Below are 19,460 nucleotides of genomic sequence, written 5' to 3' on the forward strand. Positions count from 1 at the left end.
CTAAAATTCTAATTTTATTCGGAAAATATTATATAGCGTAGCCTACATAAAGCAAAATGTATGTTAATAAAGGCCTTCTGAAGTGAAGTGATGCATTTGTGTAAGAAAAATATCCATATTTAAAACTTTATGGACTAAAATAACTAGCTTCCGGCAGACGTTTATTTACCCATTAAATATGGATATTTTTCTTACACAAACGCATCGCTTCACTTCAGAAGGCCTTTATTAACCCCAGATCACTTTAATCATGAATGGATGCGCTTTGATGGACTTCCAAAGACATACAGCCATTCACTGCCATTATAAAGCTTGGAAGAGCCAGGACATTTTTTAATATAACTCCGATTGTATTCGTCTGAAAGAAGAATATCATACACCTAGGATGGTTGCAGGGTGAGTAAGTCATGGGCTAATTTTCATTTTTGGGTGAACTAACCCATTAAAGGCACACTATGCAGTTTCCGTTTTTCTCAAACAGCGTCAACCTAGCGTTTTTCTAGAGTCGCTGTGGAGTACTTGTGTTTAACGTTACTGTCGTAAATACCACTCATGCAGAGCCGTCTCTGATCGCCATGATTCACTTCTGTAATGTGTGCTAGTGTCTTCCATAGAGGCAGCTTCATATTTTTTGATGTATGTGACGTCGTGCCGTAAAGCAAGTCGTGATTCTCGCGAGATTTGTCGGGGTGCCACTTCTCAAACAGGGTTCCCGCGGGGTCTTAAAAAGTCTTAAAAAGTCTTAAATTCTGAACTTTAAATTGAAGGCCTTAAAACGTCTTAAAAACAGCCAGATTTTCATCCGCGGTCTTAAATTTCATTTAGTCAGGTCTTAAAAAAGATTTTACCCTCGTTCATTTCCAGAAACGCTGGCCGCAGAAAGTTATTACAAAGTAGCAAAAAAGTATCGAAGTCGCTCGCCAAGAGGCAGTTCACATATCGCGTCTTTTTCGCGCTCAAGTTCATTCAAATGTAGGCGCGCGGTAAGCGACGCGCTCGTTTCTTTCCAGGCGCAGCGACATGAAAAAAGACATGAAGGATGCGGGTGCACCCAAACACTACGGGTGTTTTTCTCTTCTCCGTAAATAAATCTAGTAGCAGAGCTACAGCAAGTGTTTTTCGGCGGTGGAAATCCATTAGCCACTAAAACTTGTCATTGTGAAGAGCGCAGTGCATGGTTGCATAGCAACGACAGACGCCACAGGAAAATCGGACCGAATTTTACTATTAATAATAAAAGATAAGCTAAACTGTATTGTAAATGTCAGTAAATAATTTTTTATAAAAAGAATGAGTCAAAAAAGATAAATTAAAGTCTGAAATATGTGAGGTTTATCTTTTTATAAAAACCTTTTTTGTCAACTTTATTTGAACTTGTACATGTTAGTATATAACATGTTGCAAGACACTTTTAAAATCTGGCTATCATTTTTAATCGTATTATTTTAATGTTTATGTTAGTGTGTATTGATGCTAATTTTATTTGTTATTTGCTGTTTTTCGACATAAAACTTGGTGAATTGATTTCATTGTGTAGTATTAGTACTCTTTGAACAGGATTCTGTGATAACTGGTAATTTTTGGCACTATAATAATTAAATTAAATGTTCATGCCATTTCATCTCTAGTTATGATCAACTATGATCAACTAAAATCAACTAATTATGTGTTTTTTACAGTAGGCCTATAATATGCAAAGTAGCCTACAATTTTCTATAAAAAAATTATATCTGATTCTGTTCTTTTCTCTGACACGCGTTGTTGGGTCTGGAAGGTTACTAATGTGATTGCTTTATCTGTAAATTAAGTTAATGCTTTTTCAATTACTGAATTTTTTTGGCAATGCGTCGTGTAGGTCTTAAATTTCAATCTTTATGGTCTTAAAATGTCTTAAAAAGGTCTTGAATTTGACTAACTGAAACCTGCAGGAACCCGGCTCAAACCTGCATTACTGGTTTTGCTAGCGGCTACCCGCTTTGTTATCGGGATGATTCGCCCTACTACGAGTTCGTTTAGCATCAAAATGATTTCAAAGCTGTTATATTAAGGTACAAATCTTGCATAATGGCCCTGATCTTTGGTTCGATGTCAACATTGTGACAACGCTATAACAACCTTCACAACACAACGTAGTTATAGCAACCTTTTGGCCATGTTGTTAAAACGTTGTTAGAAGGTTGTGCCAACGTTCTGTGTTTGACATAATGTCAGTGATTGCAACACAAAAACTGTTATGTGCATTTTCATCTACAATTACATATAAAGCCTTATGAAATCCTTGTGGTGTGGTATTATAATAATAGCAGTTTTTCAATCGTTTTTGTCCTTAAAAAAAAAAAACCTGTTTTCAGTCACTAACTTAGTAATCTTGGTCAGTAGTCTTCTTAGATGTTTTTACTTGTACGCTTGCAAACACCCACAACACTGTAACATCACGGCAGAGTTTTGCAAGAAGTATTATTACTCTTTTTTTTGTCCCCTAATACTATAGGTAACGTATGTTATCTGACCATCTCCCCCACGGGACCCATATCGGTTGAAGCTCTTGTGGGCACCAATGTGACGCTCGGCGTGTCTCACGCTGGTGTCTCTCGGCCTGAGGTCATGTGGTTTATGGGAGACCGTCTGATCGCCAGATGGACCGTTGGTGACAGCTCACTTTCAGGTGTTGCTTTAGACGTTTTAAAACCAGAACAGGACGGATCCCTCACCTTCAGAAATGTGTCCCTTAGTTATAACGGGACATACACTGTGGAAATGACTAAAATCGGGGAGGCAAAGGTCAGCGCTACATTTGACCTCTTTGTTTACGGTGAGTATGGAGAATATGGCTGAGAATACAGTATGTGTGTGTGGTAACATTATAATTAGTGATAGACAGTTATTGATTGTTTATATTTGGCTGCACTGATCAATAACTGATTAACAAAACCTACTGGTTTGAACGTGTAGCTAGCAGCCTTGTCAAATAGATTTAGCTTTTTATTTTTTTGGATAAGTATTTTGGGTAACACTTTATTTTACAGTGTCTTTGTTATATGTTACATGTAATTACCATAGTAATAACAGTAAATGATGCATAATTACATGCAACTAACCCTCAACCAAATCCTACCCTAACCCTATGGTATTTACATGTAGTTGCTTAATATTACTCAGTACTTAAATATATAATTACACTGTAACAATAATACCTTAAAATAAAGTGTAACCGTATTTTGTAAAGCAAGTGTTACATTTTTTTATTTCAACCGTTAAATTATATTTTTCATATACACCTTGTTCTTTAGATGCCATTTAAAAAAAAAAAAAACATTCATAATGTACGTTGTAATGCATTATACATATCTTTTCATAAATAATTGTAACCAAAGTTAAAAATGCATAATAATATTTGCAGATTCCTTGTTACATCTAAAATGTAACATTGGCCGATAAAATGTAACAGTGGCCGATAAATCTAAAATCATATTTTTTGATAATTTTTGAAAGCCTGATTACAAAAACAAAAGTCATGTCTCAAGCAATTCAACATAAATCAAACAAAAAAAAAGTACAGTAGCCTAGTTTAAACGAGTGTGAGTTTTAAAATAAATTTTACACTCCTGTGGCCAACTTTCCTTACCAAAAAAATAAATAAAATCGAATCATATTTCAAGCTACTCAAACCATCATGGCGAACAGCGCTCATCTGAAGAGTCTCGGCTGAAGGAAATAATCCATTATTTATCGGCTTTAATACATCAGCCTAAATTTTCTTATCGAGCCGATTATAACATTTAAAAATGAACATATATCGTCCGATACCGATATGTTGGCCGATATATCTTGCATCCTTAATATGTTCATGAATAAAATTAAAGCTGCAGTCTGTAGTTTTTTCTCTTTGTCGCCATCTCTGTTCAAAATCTGCAATTGCAGTTATTCACAGAATTATCAACTTTACGTGGGTTGTGCCTCGGCACGGCACAGCGCGGATGAATCCGATGTTTTGAGGAGAATGTGCGGCTGTCAGTCGCCGCCGGTGTGATCCTGGCATTCGCAATCACAGATTATACATTTGGGAAGTATGACCAACATAAGAGTTTTCACCGGAAAATGTCGTCTGAACAAGTAACATCCACTTCTGTTCTGACCAAAAAAGCATTGCAGTAAATCGCGCTGATTAAATCTAACGATCGCTTATATCACGTCAAATCGTGCAAATTATACTTTGTTTTCAAATTGATAATGTTAACAACAGCAGCAATTGCGTGACTACATTTAATGCCCTTCCGATATTATTCTTGTATTCGCATGGGCCGGTTGCAGTCTCTTTTTTTCTCCGAAGTCTTTCGCGTTTGTTCGGGTGAATCTCCAGTTGTCACTTTCTGGATCCGCCATCAAATTGATAAGTTTAATTATATCAAGTGCTGTGAGAAAAGGCTATAAAACTCCACCTCCAACATCCTCACACTCATCGCCGACTAGCCGAGATTCTTCTTTATGTGGACAGATGTGACATAATGACGCAAACACATGCTCGAATTTCCCGCGGAAATCCACCAGTACCACTGGAATTAAAAACATTATTACAAGCTTACCGTTTTGAATCGAGCTAAGGCAAGCGGATAGTTTTGAACACTGGCTGGTTTTGTACATGCTCAATTTTTATTTTGTATAATTTTTTACCCAAAAAAGCTACGGACTGCAGCTTTAAAGCTACACTGTGTAGGATTTTCTCCCATCTAGCGGTGAAATTGTTTATGACTACCAACTGAATATTACTTTCTAGCCCCTCCCATTCCGAGTGCGTTTTAACTCCTACGGTGGCCGTATTATTTCAAATCTGCCGGCAGTCGCGAGTAATCTCCCCCTCGCATTCGTCACGGTGCCACTAAGTGTCAAAACACGAAAGGCGAAGCTTGAATTTCCAGGTATGACCCTCTTTGGCACATGTATTTTCAAGATGGAGGCGCAACATGGCTGCCGCCATTCGAGCGACTCACTCGTATGTATTCTAAATGGCATTCTAATATTCTAAATTCTACGCTTACGAGAATACTTGATTAGTTGGTAGAAGTAATTACACATTAATGAGCACATATCATTTTGAAAGAACAAAGTGTTTTTTGCTAAGAATCAACTTAAAAAATGACAGTGTAGCTTTAAGCTATAATTATTTTAAAGCACTTATATTGAGCTATCGCTTTTCCTAAAGGCTGTCATTATTTACTAGTTTAGCTATTGTTCCTTGTCTCATGACACATGCATATAAGAGTATTTAATAAGTGTATTTGCACCTTCAGCAGAAAAATCAGTGTTGGAGTTTGTAAGCGTGATTAATTTCCATGAGTCTCTTTCTCAATAGATATCCTCATGAATGCATCCCTGCACACTGATTCAGATGATGACGCCGTTGAGGGTGAAGCGAAGTTCACCTTGTATTACCGCACAATGCGAGGGGAGGCCAAAGAGGCGAGGTGGTGTTTTAATGGGATCCAGGTAAAAAATGCATCTCGTTATTCCATCGCTGGAAAGAAACTCACAATTAACCAGCCCAGTAGGAGTGACGCGGGTCGCTACTCTGTATTACTAACCAACCCGTTCAGCAATGAGACGCTTCACAGGAACGTCACGGTGCTGTGTGAGTATATATGGGAATGTTTATGACTCTAGGATCTTGTTACCTTAGGCAGAATGTCATTAAGATGCTTCTACTTTCCCAACAGTAGCCCGTTTCATTTCCTACATCTTATGTTCCCTCTTTTGCTGCCCTTAGATGGACCAGATAAGCCCGTTCTCAAGGTCAGTCCCACAAAAGCAGTCTTTGTTTCGGGAGAGTCTCTGTTCCTCTCCTGTCGGGCCGAGGGTGAACCGACCCCCTCCACCTCGTGGTTTTTCAATGGCGAGTCTATTGCAGCGTCTGGAACCGGAACAGTCCATCTCACCAATCTTAAGACGAGTCAAAGTGGCGTTTACACTTGCGTGATGGTCAACACCAGAACTAAGGCCACACTTCAGAGAAACCTCACTGTAATCATCTATGGTACGAGTTTGCAGTTTAGATTTAATATGGGCAAAATATGGGAATACTAGCATGTTAGGATGTTGTGCATGTAAATATTCTTGATATTTTTTCTGCTGACAGTGTTTCAGACAAGAAAACATCCAAAATGCACATTTAAGTGTTTATTTTATTTTATTTTATTACATTTTACAACTTTATCTTTACAGGCTGTGTAACATTATAATTTTTTCATCTCCACGTCAGCTGCACTTACATACACCAGACTTTACAGTTTTATTAATATCTATACTCTGAAGGGTTTTAATAGTGTCTTTTAAACGGAACAATTCAAAACAAAAGAAAACAGATGCTCTCTCTCTCATATGCTCTCTGCTTAATCCGTATGAAGTGTGCATTTCTCTCTGGCGCGTTCACTACTGCGAAGATCGCAAGTCAGCATCGTCAACTTCAGCAGCCGACACTGACACAGAAAACACTTGTTTATTAATAAACAATTAAAATGTCTCCCTGCTATATTTTACATATTCATAATCATAACTTTTGCCGGTTCTTTGTGACAGCTCTTTGGTGCTTTATTGGCAGCGCCACCCATATGTTACATGAACAACATGTCACATGTTACACCACCGCATCAGCACCGAAAACATGGAGATTTTTTTCAAATCAAAAATCGTGATACGAACCGAATCGTGGGTTTGGTCTATCGTTACAGCCCTAGTAAGATGAGAAAGCAAAGGTTAAGTGGTTTGTCATGGTTGTAAAAAAAAACAATGGATATCTGAACATCTTTGCCAAGCGCAAACCAGTACAGAAGTAATCAATAAATTATCGGGGAGGGTCATGCCTTTTTTCACAATCATTTTGGAGGGTCATAGAAAAATGTATTGCTGGCGAAGGGAGGGTCAAGTCTATTTTGACTATAGATCTCAAAACTCCTCCGGTAGCCCCTTAAATAAAAAACGAACAGTCCCTTATTGGGTGATGAAAAGAGATCCAAAATCCTCTTTGTAAAAACCTTTTTATCAACAAAATGCCGGTAAAAATCAGTGTTGGCGAGTATATAAAACGGTGTCAATCACCAATGCAAAACTGTGAGAACATAAACGTGAACAAACGTGAGCAACGCCAGTTTCAAGTCTTGCCAATTTAAATATTCAAGCTCAAAAAGACGCGAAAGGGAACTTGCGTCTCTGACGGCGAGAAAATACTGAGCTCTCTTTTTCTTGCGCTTGAACAGACATACTCAAACAAAATTATGTTAAAATGCCTGTCTTGGCAAGTATCCCTGTAAACATAGTCAGTTATGTCTTAACTGAACGTAAAAAGTTGAGAAATAAACCGTATATGTAACAGTATTAGACTGTGGCTGTCAGATGCAGCTTTGCGGAGTTCAACAGCTCTGGCCGAGCTGTGATATAAACTAAAGGCTATTGGCTGTTTTTAAAAAGGGGAAGAGCTGCTCGATATTCCCCGTCCTGTCTTCCAATTTCAGTGGAAATTACGTCAACGTTGAATAATGCTGCAAGTTTTAAGGCACTTCAGTGGGACTTTAATTTTAATCAAACAACAAAAGACAAATAACTATCACTTATTGCTCTTGACTGAATAACTTTTGTAACTTTAATAAGGATTAATCTATGTTTCATGGCTGGTAAAAAAATATATTTGTGACAAAAAGTAAGACCTGGTCAAGTTATGGCTTTGAGAGATGTCTTCTACTTTACATTTGGAACAAATCAGATACTGTTTGAAGGGAAATCTTCATCTGCATCTTTTTGTTAATGTAATGTTTTAACATTCCTTCATCATACCTTTTCAAGTCAATTTAAACAGGTCGGGTATGGGATGGTTTGTTTATATATATATATATATATATATATATATATATTATTATTATTATTATTATTATTATTATTATATATATATATATATATATATTTTTTTTTTTTTATTTTTTTTTTTTATTGTATTAAAAAAAATGTTTTAAATTGTCTTCTAATAAAACTTACTTGACAAAAAAGTAAGACCTGTGTGAAAGGGAGAGACTTACAGCCTCATTTCCATTCCTGTCAAAAATCTGGCACTACCTTGGCTAAAGTCTTTTAGGCAAGTCATTTAAAGTTAAACCAGTCTGTTCATATGTTAGTCAATACAGATATGCTCTTATCAACTCTGCTTTTCATCCTGGCAGAGGCTCCCAGTGGCGGGCCGTCGTGTTCGGTTCAGACAGTGAATGGAGCATTGCTGCAGTTCCTCTGTCTGTGGCCAGGAGGCGCTCCAGAAGCACAGGTGTCTTTCCCCGGCCTGAGCCATAATGCCAGTGGATACGGCAATTACAGCATCACTATAAATGACACTCAGAGATTACATGGACAAGAAATCATCTGTAAAGCTGACCATCCTCTGAATCAGACACAGTGCAGTGTCATTCCCCGTAAGTCATGCTCTGTTTCTCACTTACATATCAAATATCTAGTGGTGCAAATCAACTCTACTGGGAATTTTCTTTTATGGTGAATATTATTTATAAATAAATAACTAATAGCCATCATAACTTCTAATATTATAAAGAAATTCTAGAGATATGAAGCAGAATTCATTTGTAACAAAATAATTAATATTGCAAATTTAGATGTGATGAATTGAGTTGTAGAAATCACTCTTTTACTCTTGCTATTAAACTTTGTGTTCTGCCTACATAGGCAGCATCTGAACTGAAATGTAACCTAATAAGTGATTGACTTTCCATATGTCGTTAAAATAGTGCACAGAAAAATGTATTCAGTTTTAATAATTGCAAACAAGTTTTGTTGAAGTGTGTTACTAAGCTACGCAATACCCTAATAAGAATAAAAATACATTGCACACACTTATTGGGTTACAATTATGTATTGTAAAAAACATTTTGGTAGCACTTTATTTTACAGTGTCCTTGTTGCATATGTTACATGTACTTACCGTAGTAATAACAGTAAATTATGCATAATTACATGCAACTAACCCTCAACCAAATCCTAATCCTACCCTAACCCTATAGTAAGTACATGTAGTTGCTTAATATTACTCAGTACTTAAATATATAATTACACTGTAACAATGACACCTTAAAATAAAGTGTAACCAAAATTTTCAATGCATTTTTATTTTGAATGAGTTAAATGTATAATTAATATTTTATATTACTGTGTATATATCAAATATTTATTTATTTATCATTTCTGCAGGTATAATTTCTGCAAATATATATATATATATATACAGTACCAGTCAAAAGTTTGGAAACGTTACTATTTTTAATGTTTTTGAAAGAAGTCTCTTATGCTCATCAAGCCTCCAGTTAAAAAAAAAAAACAAAAAAAAAAACCCAGTAATATTATGAAATATTATTACAATTTAAAATAATGGTCCTTTTTTATATATATACTTTAAAATGTAATTTATTTTTGTGATGCAAAGCTGAATTTTCATCAGCAAGTACTCCAGTCTTTGGTGTCTTATGATCCTTCAGAAATCATTCTAATATGATGATTTATGATCAATGTTGGAAACAGTTGTGCTGCTTAATATTTTTTTTATAACCTGAGATACTTTTTTCAGGATTATTTGATGAATAAAAAGTTAAAAAGAACTGTATTTATTTAGAATAGAAATCTTTTGTAACAATATACACTACTAACTATTTTTTTTAAAAAAGAAATTAGTACTTTAATTCAACAAGGATGCGTTAAATTGATAAAAGGTGATGGTAACGATTTATATTGTTAGAAATGTTTTTATTTTGAATAAATGCTGTTTTTATGAATAAATGCTGTTAACGTTTTACTCATCAATGAATCCTGAAAAAAGTATTCCAAAAAAATATATTAAACAGCACAACTGTTTCCATCATTGATAATAACTGAGTATCAAATCATCATATTAGAATGATTTCTGAAGGATCATAAGACACCAAAGACTGGAGTACTTGCTGATGAAAATTCAGCTTTGCATCACAAAAATAAATTACATTTTAAAATATATTAAAAAAGAGAACCATTATTTTAAATTGTAATAATATTTCATAATATTACTGTTTTTTTTTTTTTTTTTTTTTTTTTAAACTGCAGGCTTGATGAGCATAAGAGACTTCTTTCAAAAACATTAAAAATAGTAATGTTTCCAAACTTTTGACTGGTACTGTATATGCATTTGTTTATTAATCCACCATCTAGATAGAGTGCTCCAAATTGTTAGTTTGAGGTTTCATTTAAATTAGGAAGCTTTAGAAAACTGTAAAGCATTGGAACGAAGCCTGTAAGTCATGAAATGATGTTGCAGGTGCTCCTGTGGATTTTCTGCCTGTAATTTTAACCAGCATGAGTGAAGATGAACGGACGACGGTTGTGATCCACTGCTCTGCTGAAGCCACACCTCAAGCCCTTGTGCGCTGGATCAAGAATGGAGACCGCTTGCAAACTGGGGACAAATACCAGATCAGTGCAAACACAACTCAGCTGTTTATTCACGATTTCAACGCCACTTCTTCAGACCTGGACACCTACACATGCACTGCCATCAACCCTCTCGGAAACACAACCGTGGACACGGCGCTGCTCGGTATGGATTTATCATTAGCAATAATGGGTTGTTTGAGCTTTCAGATGTCTATACCACTTAAAAACTTGACCAAATGCATTGTGAACTTTAGGCCAATATGGAATCAGTCAGAAACAAAATATATTGACCGTGCAATTCAGAAGTTTGAGGCCAGTAAGTTTTTTATTTATTTTTTTTAAGAAATGAAAACTTTTTTCAGCAGGGATGCATTAAATTTATCAAAAATCACAGTTTCCACAAAAATATTAAGAACTGCCTTCAACAATGATATCGAGCAGCAAATCATCATATTATAATGATTTCTGAAGGATCATGTGACACTGAAGACTGGAGTAATGATGCTGAAATTTCAGCTTTGATCACTGGAATAAATTACATTTTAAAATGTATTCAGATAAAAATAAGCTATTTTAAATTGTAATAATAGTTCACAATATTACACTTGATTTTAAGGTGCCATTGTTACAGTGTAATTATATAATTAAGTCTGAGTAATATTAATTAACAACGTACTTACTATAGGGTTAGGGTTTGGTTTAGGTTAGTTGCATGTAATTATGCATAATTTACTGTTATTACTACAGTAAGTTAGTGTATTTAATTACTGTATTTTCAATCAAATAAATGAAGCCTTGGAGAGCAAAAGAGACTTCTTTCCAAAAAAACTGAAAATCCTACCGAGCCCAAACTTTTGATTTCTATTCATTTTATTCTGTTCATCCACAGTAAATATTGATAGATGCGATTCTTCTCAAAACATGCAATTTCAATCTTTTTTAAGGCCCTCAAATCTCAAATTCAAGTGTTTTCCTGAGTGATGATCAAACAGAAGTAACTCTAACGTGGCATGTTCCTCTCACCTCTGTTATTACAGGTACATGCAAATATTCCTAGGTATTGCATCCATTCTAGCTTTGTTTGATTATTAATTAACATGTAGTTTGCATTTCAGTGCGTATTAAAAGGTTCATTGTACTTTTAAAGGCTTTGATATCCAGATGAAGGGCCCAGAGCTCTCAAGCCCGTCTCAACCCAAACGCAACATCATGACAGACTTCCACACCATCCGACTGATGCCGGCCTCGGCTAGAAACACAACCGTCTCAGGAATCGACCCAAAATCCCCTTACTACTTCAGGATCATCCCTAAAGCAGGCAGAACCGCAGGAGAACCGTCAGAGCAGCATCGGATCGGACCAGGTGACATGAATCACAAACTGAATACGCTTTAAAGAGCTCATCTAAGCAGGAATTAATTACATTTTCATTGAACTTTAGAGATAAAAGAGCTTTATATACTGTTGTAAAGTTTTTCTTTCTTCAAAGCAGACCAGGAGACGTTGGGATCATGGAGCGCGGCTGCGGTGCTTCCAACATAATCTAACTAATGTAACTTTTCATGGTCTCTTTATAGGCATTTCATTGGGCTGTCCTAGGTGCTGAACTTACACACAGCCTTTAGGGATGACAATAGAGGCAATTACCCCCAACTGAGATAACTGTACCTACCCAAATTGTATAAACAACACATGGTCACAGTAGGAAGATTAAAGACTTCCCCAAATGGTATAAACAACACATTGTCACGAGAACTAAGACTATGTAACATTCACACACACAGTTCAACTCTTAGTTTTCTTATGTGATGTTATGTAAGGGAGTAGGATCAGCAGATCTAAAACATATTTAAAATAGATTCTTAAAATTTGTAACCCTTCAATACTATGGAAAAGGCATATTTCGGCACTGATTGTTTTATCTGTCACTGTTGGATGCAGCTTTTTGAAAAGGCTGTTATGGAAAAATAGAGCCATTAAAAATAGATATCAGTCCAAAAACAAACTTGTGTGTTTTTGCGCAGCTTCACACTTGTCATCCAACAAGCTTTTCGAACCTTTTCAGTCTGGGTTTAGAATGGGACACAGTACAGAGACGGCCTTGGTTCGTGTTATGAATGACCAGCTTCTCTCAGCTGACTCTGGAGCCTCTACCATCTTGGTCTTGTTAGATCTCAGTGCAGCTTTTGACACAGTGTGCCGGTCTATCCTGCTAAATTGGCTGGAGAGCTGGCTTGGTATCACTGGTACTGTGCTTAACTGGTTCAAATCTTACCTCACTGATCGTTTCCAGTTTGTTGTCTTGAGAAACAACAGTCCGCCATGGTGTTCCTCAGGGATCTGTCCAGGGTCCCATATTGTTTAGTGTTTATATGCTTACTTTGGGGCAAATAATTAGGAAATATGGTCTGGGGTATCACTTTTATGCTGATGATACTCAAATTTACATCAGCTCCAAATCTGATCCTACTGTCACCTCTAAAATTCTCTAAAATTCAAAACTCTAAAACACCTCTAAAAGTGTGTGCAGGAAATAAAAACGTGGATGCACCATAATTTTTTTTAAATTGAATTCTTCCAAGACAGAGATTCTACTCAATAGCACACCTGCGGCTACTGTGGCAACCATCGTTCCAACTAACATCGCAAACAGCATCGCAAAGTGTGTTTGGAACGACAGATCTCGACCTGTGGTTAAAGCAGAGTTTCTAGTTTGCATGACATGTGGACTCAATAAATCCTTATCTTGAGCAAAATAAGCAAGCTAACATTCATTACTATCTGTGTCTTTATTTAGAATTCATACAAATGTCATTTACGCCTTGTAGTTTGTCAATAGATTTAAAGCGTTGTTTTTGAAGACTGCGTATGTGCGAACATCCTCTACTACGTAAGAACGAGCCTATGATTGAATCTGTTGATGTTGTTGTTGATGTTGTTGTTGTTGATGATTTTGTTGGTTGTTGTTGTTGTTAATGTTGTTGTTGTTGTTGTTGTTGTTGTTGTTGTTGTTGATGATGTTGTTGTTGTGTTGTTGATGTTGGTTGTTGTTGTTGTTGTTGTTGTTGTGTTGTTGTTGTTGTGTTGTGTTGTTGTTGTGTTGTTGTTGGTTGTTGATGTGTATGTTGTTGTTGTTGTTGTTGTTGTTGTTGTGGTGTTGTTGATGCTGTGTTGATGTTGTTGTGTTGTTGATGATGATGATGTTGTTGTGTTGTCAGCTGCTGGACTCAGTGGAGCCTCCATCGCTGGTTTTGCTGCTGGAATCCCCTGTGCTGTTCTCCTCCTCCTCGTTCTGCTGGGCTTCATCTACTGTGGGACTCGTGGTGAGCGATGCTTCCTCAACTCACTGTTGCTCAACTGATAGAACATGGCGCCTGCAACATCAAGGTCATGGGTTTAATTCCCAGGTAACACATACTGGCAAAATGCATGCCTTGAATGCACTGTAAGTCAGTTTGGATAAAAGCGCCTCCCAAATGCATAAATATAACAAATCAGCCATTACTACTACTAATAATAATGAAACATTTTTGTTTTAATTATAATTTTTTTTGTAAATATCGAGTGTTACCATTTAAGTTAATGTTTAATAAGTGTGTATTGCATTTTTACAGTGGCTTCAAATGCATCTCATAGGATCTGAACTAATACATGAATCTGTTCACTGACTCTTTTCCCCAGCAGAGCGAAGCCCCAGGTATCCTGTATCAAGAGCAGTGGAGAAGGTAAGAGAGCCCATTCTTGTGTGATAGTGAGGCTGTTCTTCACCTTCTCTTGTAGGGGTCATCGGATGCCCCTTTTCCACAAGTGTGGTATGATTAAAACTAAATGATAAAGTTTGCAGAAAGTTATCCTCACACCACGCACTAGCACATTTTAGTACATGGTATGAGGATAACTTTCTGCACCTCAATATTTCAAAGACTAAGGAACTGGTCTTTAGCTCCCCAAAAACAAAAATCCGTGCTTCTACTGTAGCATTACCATTAAAGGAGTAGTATAATGCCCTTTTCATCAGATGTAAAATAAATCTCTGATGTCCCCAGAGTGTGTTTGTGAAGTTTTAGCTAAAAATTGTATATAGCGTGTTAAAGTTGTCACTTTTTGAAGGTAAGCAAAACTGTTTTTGTGTCTGTGCCTTTAAATGCAAATGAGCTGCTGCTTCCGGCACAGAGGGCGGAGCTTCAAGAGCTTGCACTCACACAGACATGCACTGAAAATTTAAAAAACTTTCAGACTTTTATGTTCAAACCAAAGTCAGACAATGATGGAGAGACTCAAGAAGTGACAACATGTAGAAGCAACAGGACATTTCTGAATGGTTAGTTGATGAATTTATGTAGGTGATGTGTTGTTATCTTCTAGTCATTGATTAGCATATTCTGTCATCATAATCTATAAATCGTGTTCCCGGGGGTGGGGTTTATGTAAATTTTAGGGTTGGTGATGTCACTAACCCGGGAGGAATGTGGTGTAGTCTCTACCAGCCGTTTGTTGTAGTCCTTAAAAAAACATTTCTTTAAAAGAAAATACTCCCTTTGCTTTGAACTTTGAGCGTCATAACCTTGCAAATGTTGTTTATGCTCAAACAGCAATATTACACACTAACTAAACTTAAAAAAGTGAAATCATAATCAACCACCCCTTTAACAGAGAGATAGTTGAAAGGGAAGAGTATTTCAAATATATCGGCATTACTTTGGATATATGGAAATATGCTAATACTGGAAATATGCTAACACAGGACAGTCCGCCAGTGGTCGTGGGCGGAGCATGAGCAATTTAACATCACATTGCTCAGAAAATTCAAACGGCTTGATTATTGAGCATTTACACTTTTTGAGGATTAAAAAAAAAAAGGAATGAATGGATTTTTTTCATTGTATGGTGGTTGTCTCCACACACTGCAAAGACACATTTATATGCAAACACCATAGAAAAGTGAATTTTGCATCCGATGACCCCTTTGAGTGTCTTCCTCCTCTCTTCAGGTTGTGGTCTGTCGATCTACTCTGAAGCCTGAGAATCTGCTGCGAGGACGACTGAAGCCTCCTCCTGAGTACACACTCCAGCAGGTACAGTACCTGTCCGTCACAATCACTGAATCTGACGCCTCTTTTGTGTTCACTGACTGTTTGTCCTGTGCTTTTTCACATGGTTCAGCCTGAGCGATCGGGTCCTTTGCCTTCGGTGAACCCGTGCGTGAGAATGGCCACCACAGTGTGAATCTGAGTGAGTTCATCCATAACCTACAGTCTTATTGCACATCCGGATTTTGCCGAGTAAACGTGTTCCTGGGTCAACATATTTTGTTAGTACTGGAACAACATTCCGGTCTGAAAATTGTATCCTGACCATATCCCTACCCCTAAACCTAACCCTACCCGTGAGCTATCCCGGTAACACTACGGGTCCTATTTTAAGGATCTGAAACGCAAGTATCAAGCGCGAAACGCAAGTGACTTTGTGGGCGAATCTCGGGCGCTGTTGCTATTATACCGGCGGGATAAATGACTCTTGCGCCCGACGCAAATCTAAAATGTGTTGGTCTGAAGTAGCTTCATTACTCATAGGTGTGGTTTGGGCGTAATGTGAAATAAACCAATCAGAGCATCATCTCACATTCCCTTTAAGAGCAGGCGCGCTTGTTTCATGGCGGATTGCTATTATAACGGCGGATTTGCCAGACACACGCCAGGAGCGGTTCACAGCCGAGGAGACCGACGTTCTCGTCAGGGCCGTAAACCACAGAGAAGTGACATTGGGGATGGAGAAACACACCCAAATTAGCTTCGGTTAAACAGGCGTATAAAAATTTGGGTAAATGTGTAAGCTAGATTTATGCCTATTTTTTCACATCTTCATGGAAACCACGATGATTTCCCACGTGTGGAATATTTTTCCTTGTAATAATGTATGGTTTTCTAAAAATGAGAACTGCTGCTTCTGTGTAGATGAAATAAGCAAAGTGTGTGTGCGTTGTGCACACGCTACATTGATTATGGCCAAGCATGCGCCCTTAAAATAGCATATGAATAACATGCGCAACGCACCACTGACTTTAGACTAGGTTTTTCCTGGTCTGTGGAGGAATTGTTTTCTGAAACTGCAAAATAGCACCAGGGAACGTTTGCGCCGGAACACGCCTCCTCTTTTCGCTGAAACGCCCCGGGAGCACAAGTTCATTCCCTAATTTACAGACGTGCGTCTGTGGAGGGAAAAGTCCGCTGTGTGTCGGGTGCAAAATAGGAATGATACATGTGTCGGTGTACAAAGTCAATTGCGCTGGGTGCAAGATAGGGCCCTTTATTTTACAGTGTCCTTGTTACATATGTTACATGTACTTACCATAATAATAACAGTAAATTCTGCAAAATTACATGCAACTAACCCTCAACCAAATCCTAATCCTACCCTAACCCTATAGTAAGTACATGTAGTTGCTTAATATTACTGAGTACTTATATAATTATACTGTAACAATGACACCTTAAAATAAAGTGTAACCGCTATCCCTAAAATCAGAGGGAAATGATAGGTTAATAACACATGTAGAAGCACCTAACCCTGATTGTAACACCGTGACCTAACCAGACATCAACTTATCATATCAAATTCACAAATATTACACCATTTAAACATTATTCAAATACATAGGCTACTTAGTTACTAAAACAATCTTTGTCAAAGAATACACTTGTTTGTTCACAGTTTGAACGTTCTTGTTTCCATTTGTTTCATTTCAAGATCTGAGGTGAATTATCCATTGTTGCTTTTACAGCTTCAAAGCTGGAGCACTAAATGACATTCAAAGTCACATTACACGCTTTTAACATTAAATAAAGCACATAAACAGTACCTGAGATTATCATTGCCACACTTTGTGTTTGTTGTTCCAGCGCGACGTCGCAGAAAAATAGAAACCGTTTCTAAAATAGAGTCGTCGCGTGTCGCCGTCGCGGCTGGTTAGGACAAACACTCTGATTAACATGGAAAATAACCTGTTATCACGTGTTGCGGCGTCTCGTCACATGTAGTTAGGACACGGTGTAAGTCTAAACTTTAAACTGTAAACTTTTCCCTCAAATCTGATTGGTTGATTGGAATTTTGATCCAGGAACATGTTGCACTTGGTGAAATCAGTTTCTGCAGTCTTATCGGTAACACTTTACTTAAAGGAGTCATGACATGGATTTTCTTTTAAGGTTTGTCAGTAAACGCACACTGTTGCGATTGGCTAACGTCATCGCACAGGAAACAGTATCAACGCCCACTCGCAATTGAACGTGTTTTTAAAACATTATCCATATGAAACCGTCATTTACAAAGCTATGAAATCATTTATTTACCGTTTTTGATGAAGCTGCTGTCAGATCCAATACAGTTGCTTCTTCATCTGTCAAGAAAAGTGTCTTTGTGAACTCTCCATTACACTGTGCCTCGCTGACAAAATAAAATGCTCCGAACAAACATATAATCCTCTCATGCCATCCATCATGGCATTCAAATAAAACGTCCACTTGCCGTTAAGCGACTGAATGCCAGTGGGCGGGGCCTATGATGTGATGATGTATAACTACTGGTCGATGTCTTGCTCTGGAGGCGGGCATATGCAAATGTTTTTTGCCCATGTGACGTCACAAATCCCACAATATCCGAATGAGTCGGTTTTGGAGCTTGATTAAATAAATGCTTTGTTTATAATTGCATTTTAAACTATGAAACTTGCAGGATGTTTTAATGGTATACAAAGACCTATTATATGTCAAAAGATCAAGGCAAATTGGATTTCTCATGTCATGACCCTTTTAAAGCCTATATATGATGCATTATGAATGTATTTTTAATGCATTAATCATGCCTTGTAATGCACCATATAATGCATTGTATGATCTATATGAATAATTGTAACCATACCGTTATAATACATTATATTATCTTTTCACTGTTACACATTTAGAAAGTATAATTTATATAATTATAACAACAATGCATGACAAACAACCAATTTCAGATGTAACAAGGAATCTGCGAACATTGTGATGCATTTTAAATTTGGTTACAATTATTTATGAAAAGACATAATGCATTATAATGTCGTTATGAATATCTTTATAATGTATTATACGTTAAGTGTTATCATCTTATCTAATACATTTATTAATGTGTTGCAGGCCAGATTTGAACAAGCATCACCCACACGAGCATCTCAGCTGCTGCTGCAAAAAAATGGATTTGTTCTTTAATTCTAACTGTGTTTTAATTGCACCTCATTAGTATGTGAGCAATATATCAAAATTACAATGTTTCTGTAATTTATTCTGAAATAAGAAATTTTATTTAGCAAGGATACATTAAATTGACCAAAAATCACAGTAAAGACATTTATAATGTTAATTTTAAATAAATGCTGTTCTTTTGAACTTTCTATTCATCCATGTTTCTCGAGCATCAAATCATCATATTAGAGTGATTTCTGAAGGATCATGTGACACTGAAGACTGATGCTGAAAATTCAGCTTTGATCACAGGAATAAATTACACTTTACAATAATATTCACATAGAAAACAGCTATTTGAAATTGTAATAATATTTCACAATATTACTGTTTTTACTGTATTTTTCATCGAATAAATGACTTTTTTCAAATAACATAAATATTTGTAATACGTGATGTGACACAATCACAGCCAATAAGAACATTTTTATTTTATATTGAGACTCAAACTTTGCTCAAATTTGTCAAGATGCCAAAGTCTGCGATGAACACTCTGAGATCTCAATATAAACTCAATCATTTCTCATCAAATGACCGGAGCTGCTGTTTGCATTCATGTTATAGATCTATACTCTTATATGGACTTACATGGATCTATTTTTATTTCTCCTAGGGTATTTTTTAGGAAAGTAAAAAAAAAATTTTTTATTTCTTTCCTATTTCCAAACTTTCCTCCATACAAACTTATTCTCTTCTGAACGATGAGACAAAAATAATATGCTGCACTCAAAAAAAAAA

The 19,460-nt window shown here is 36.6% G+C and overlaps 1 protein-coding gene across 1 annotated transcript; it reads left to right on the plus strand.

Annotated features, from left to right (window-relative positions):
* Positions 1–1,020: 1,020 nt before the first annotated feature.
* Positions 1,021–15,676, plus strand: vsig10l (V-set and immunoglobulin domain containing 10 like; the record flags this gene model as incomplete). The annotated part of the gene is made up of 13 exons (XM_084386046.1): positions 1,021–1,045; positions 2,492–2,812; positions 5,351–5,626; positions 5,762–6,028; positions 8,202–8,357; positions 8,408–8,444; positions 10,365–10,606; positions 11,388–11,480; positions 11,591–11,806; positions 13,662–13,766; positions 14,128–14,168; positions 15,435–15,518; positions 15,607–15,676. 13 exons carry the CDS (start codon positions 1,021–1,023, stop codon positions 15,667–15,669), a joined length of 1,926 nt encoding a protein of 641 aa, XP_084242172.1. The 3' UTR covers positions 15,670–15,676.
* Positions 15,677–19,460: the final 3,784 nt, after the last annotated feature.

Source organism: Rutilus rutilus (genome assembly GCF_951802725.1).
Source record: "Rutilus rutilus genome assembly, chromosome: 17".
In the NCBI taxonomy this organism is placed as follows: domain Eukaryota; kingdom Metazoa; phylum Chordata; class Actinopteri; order Cypriniformes; family Leuciscidae; genus Rutilus; species Rutilus rutilus.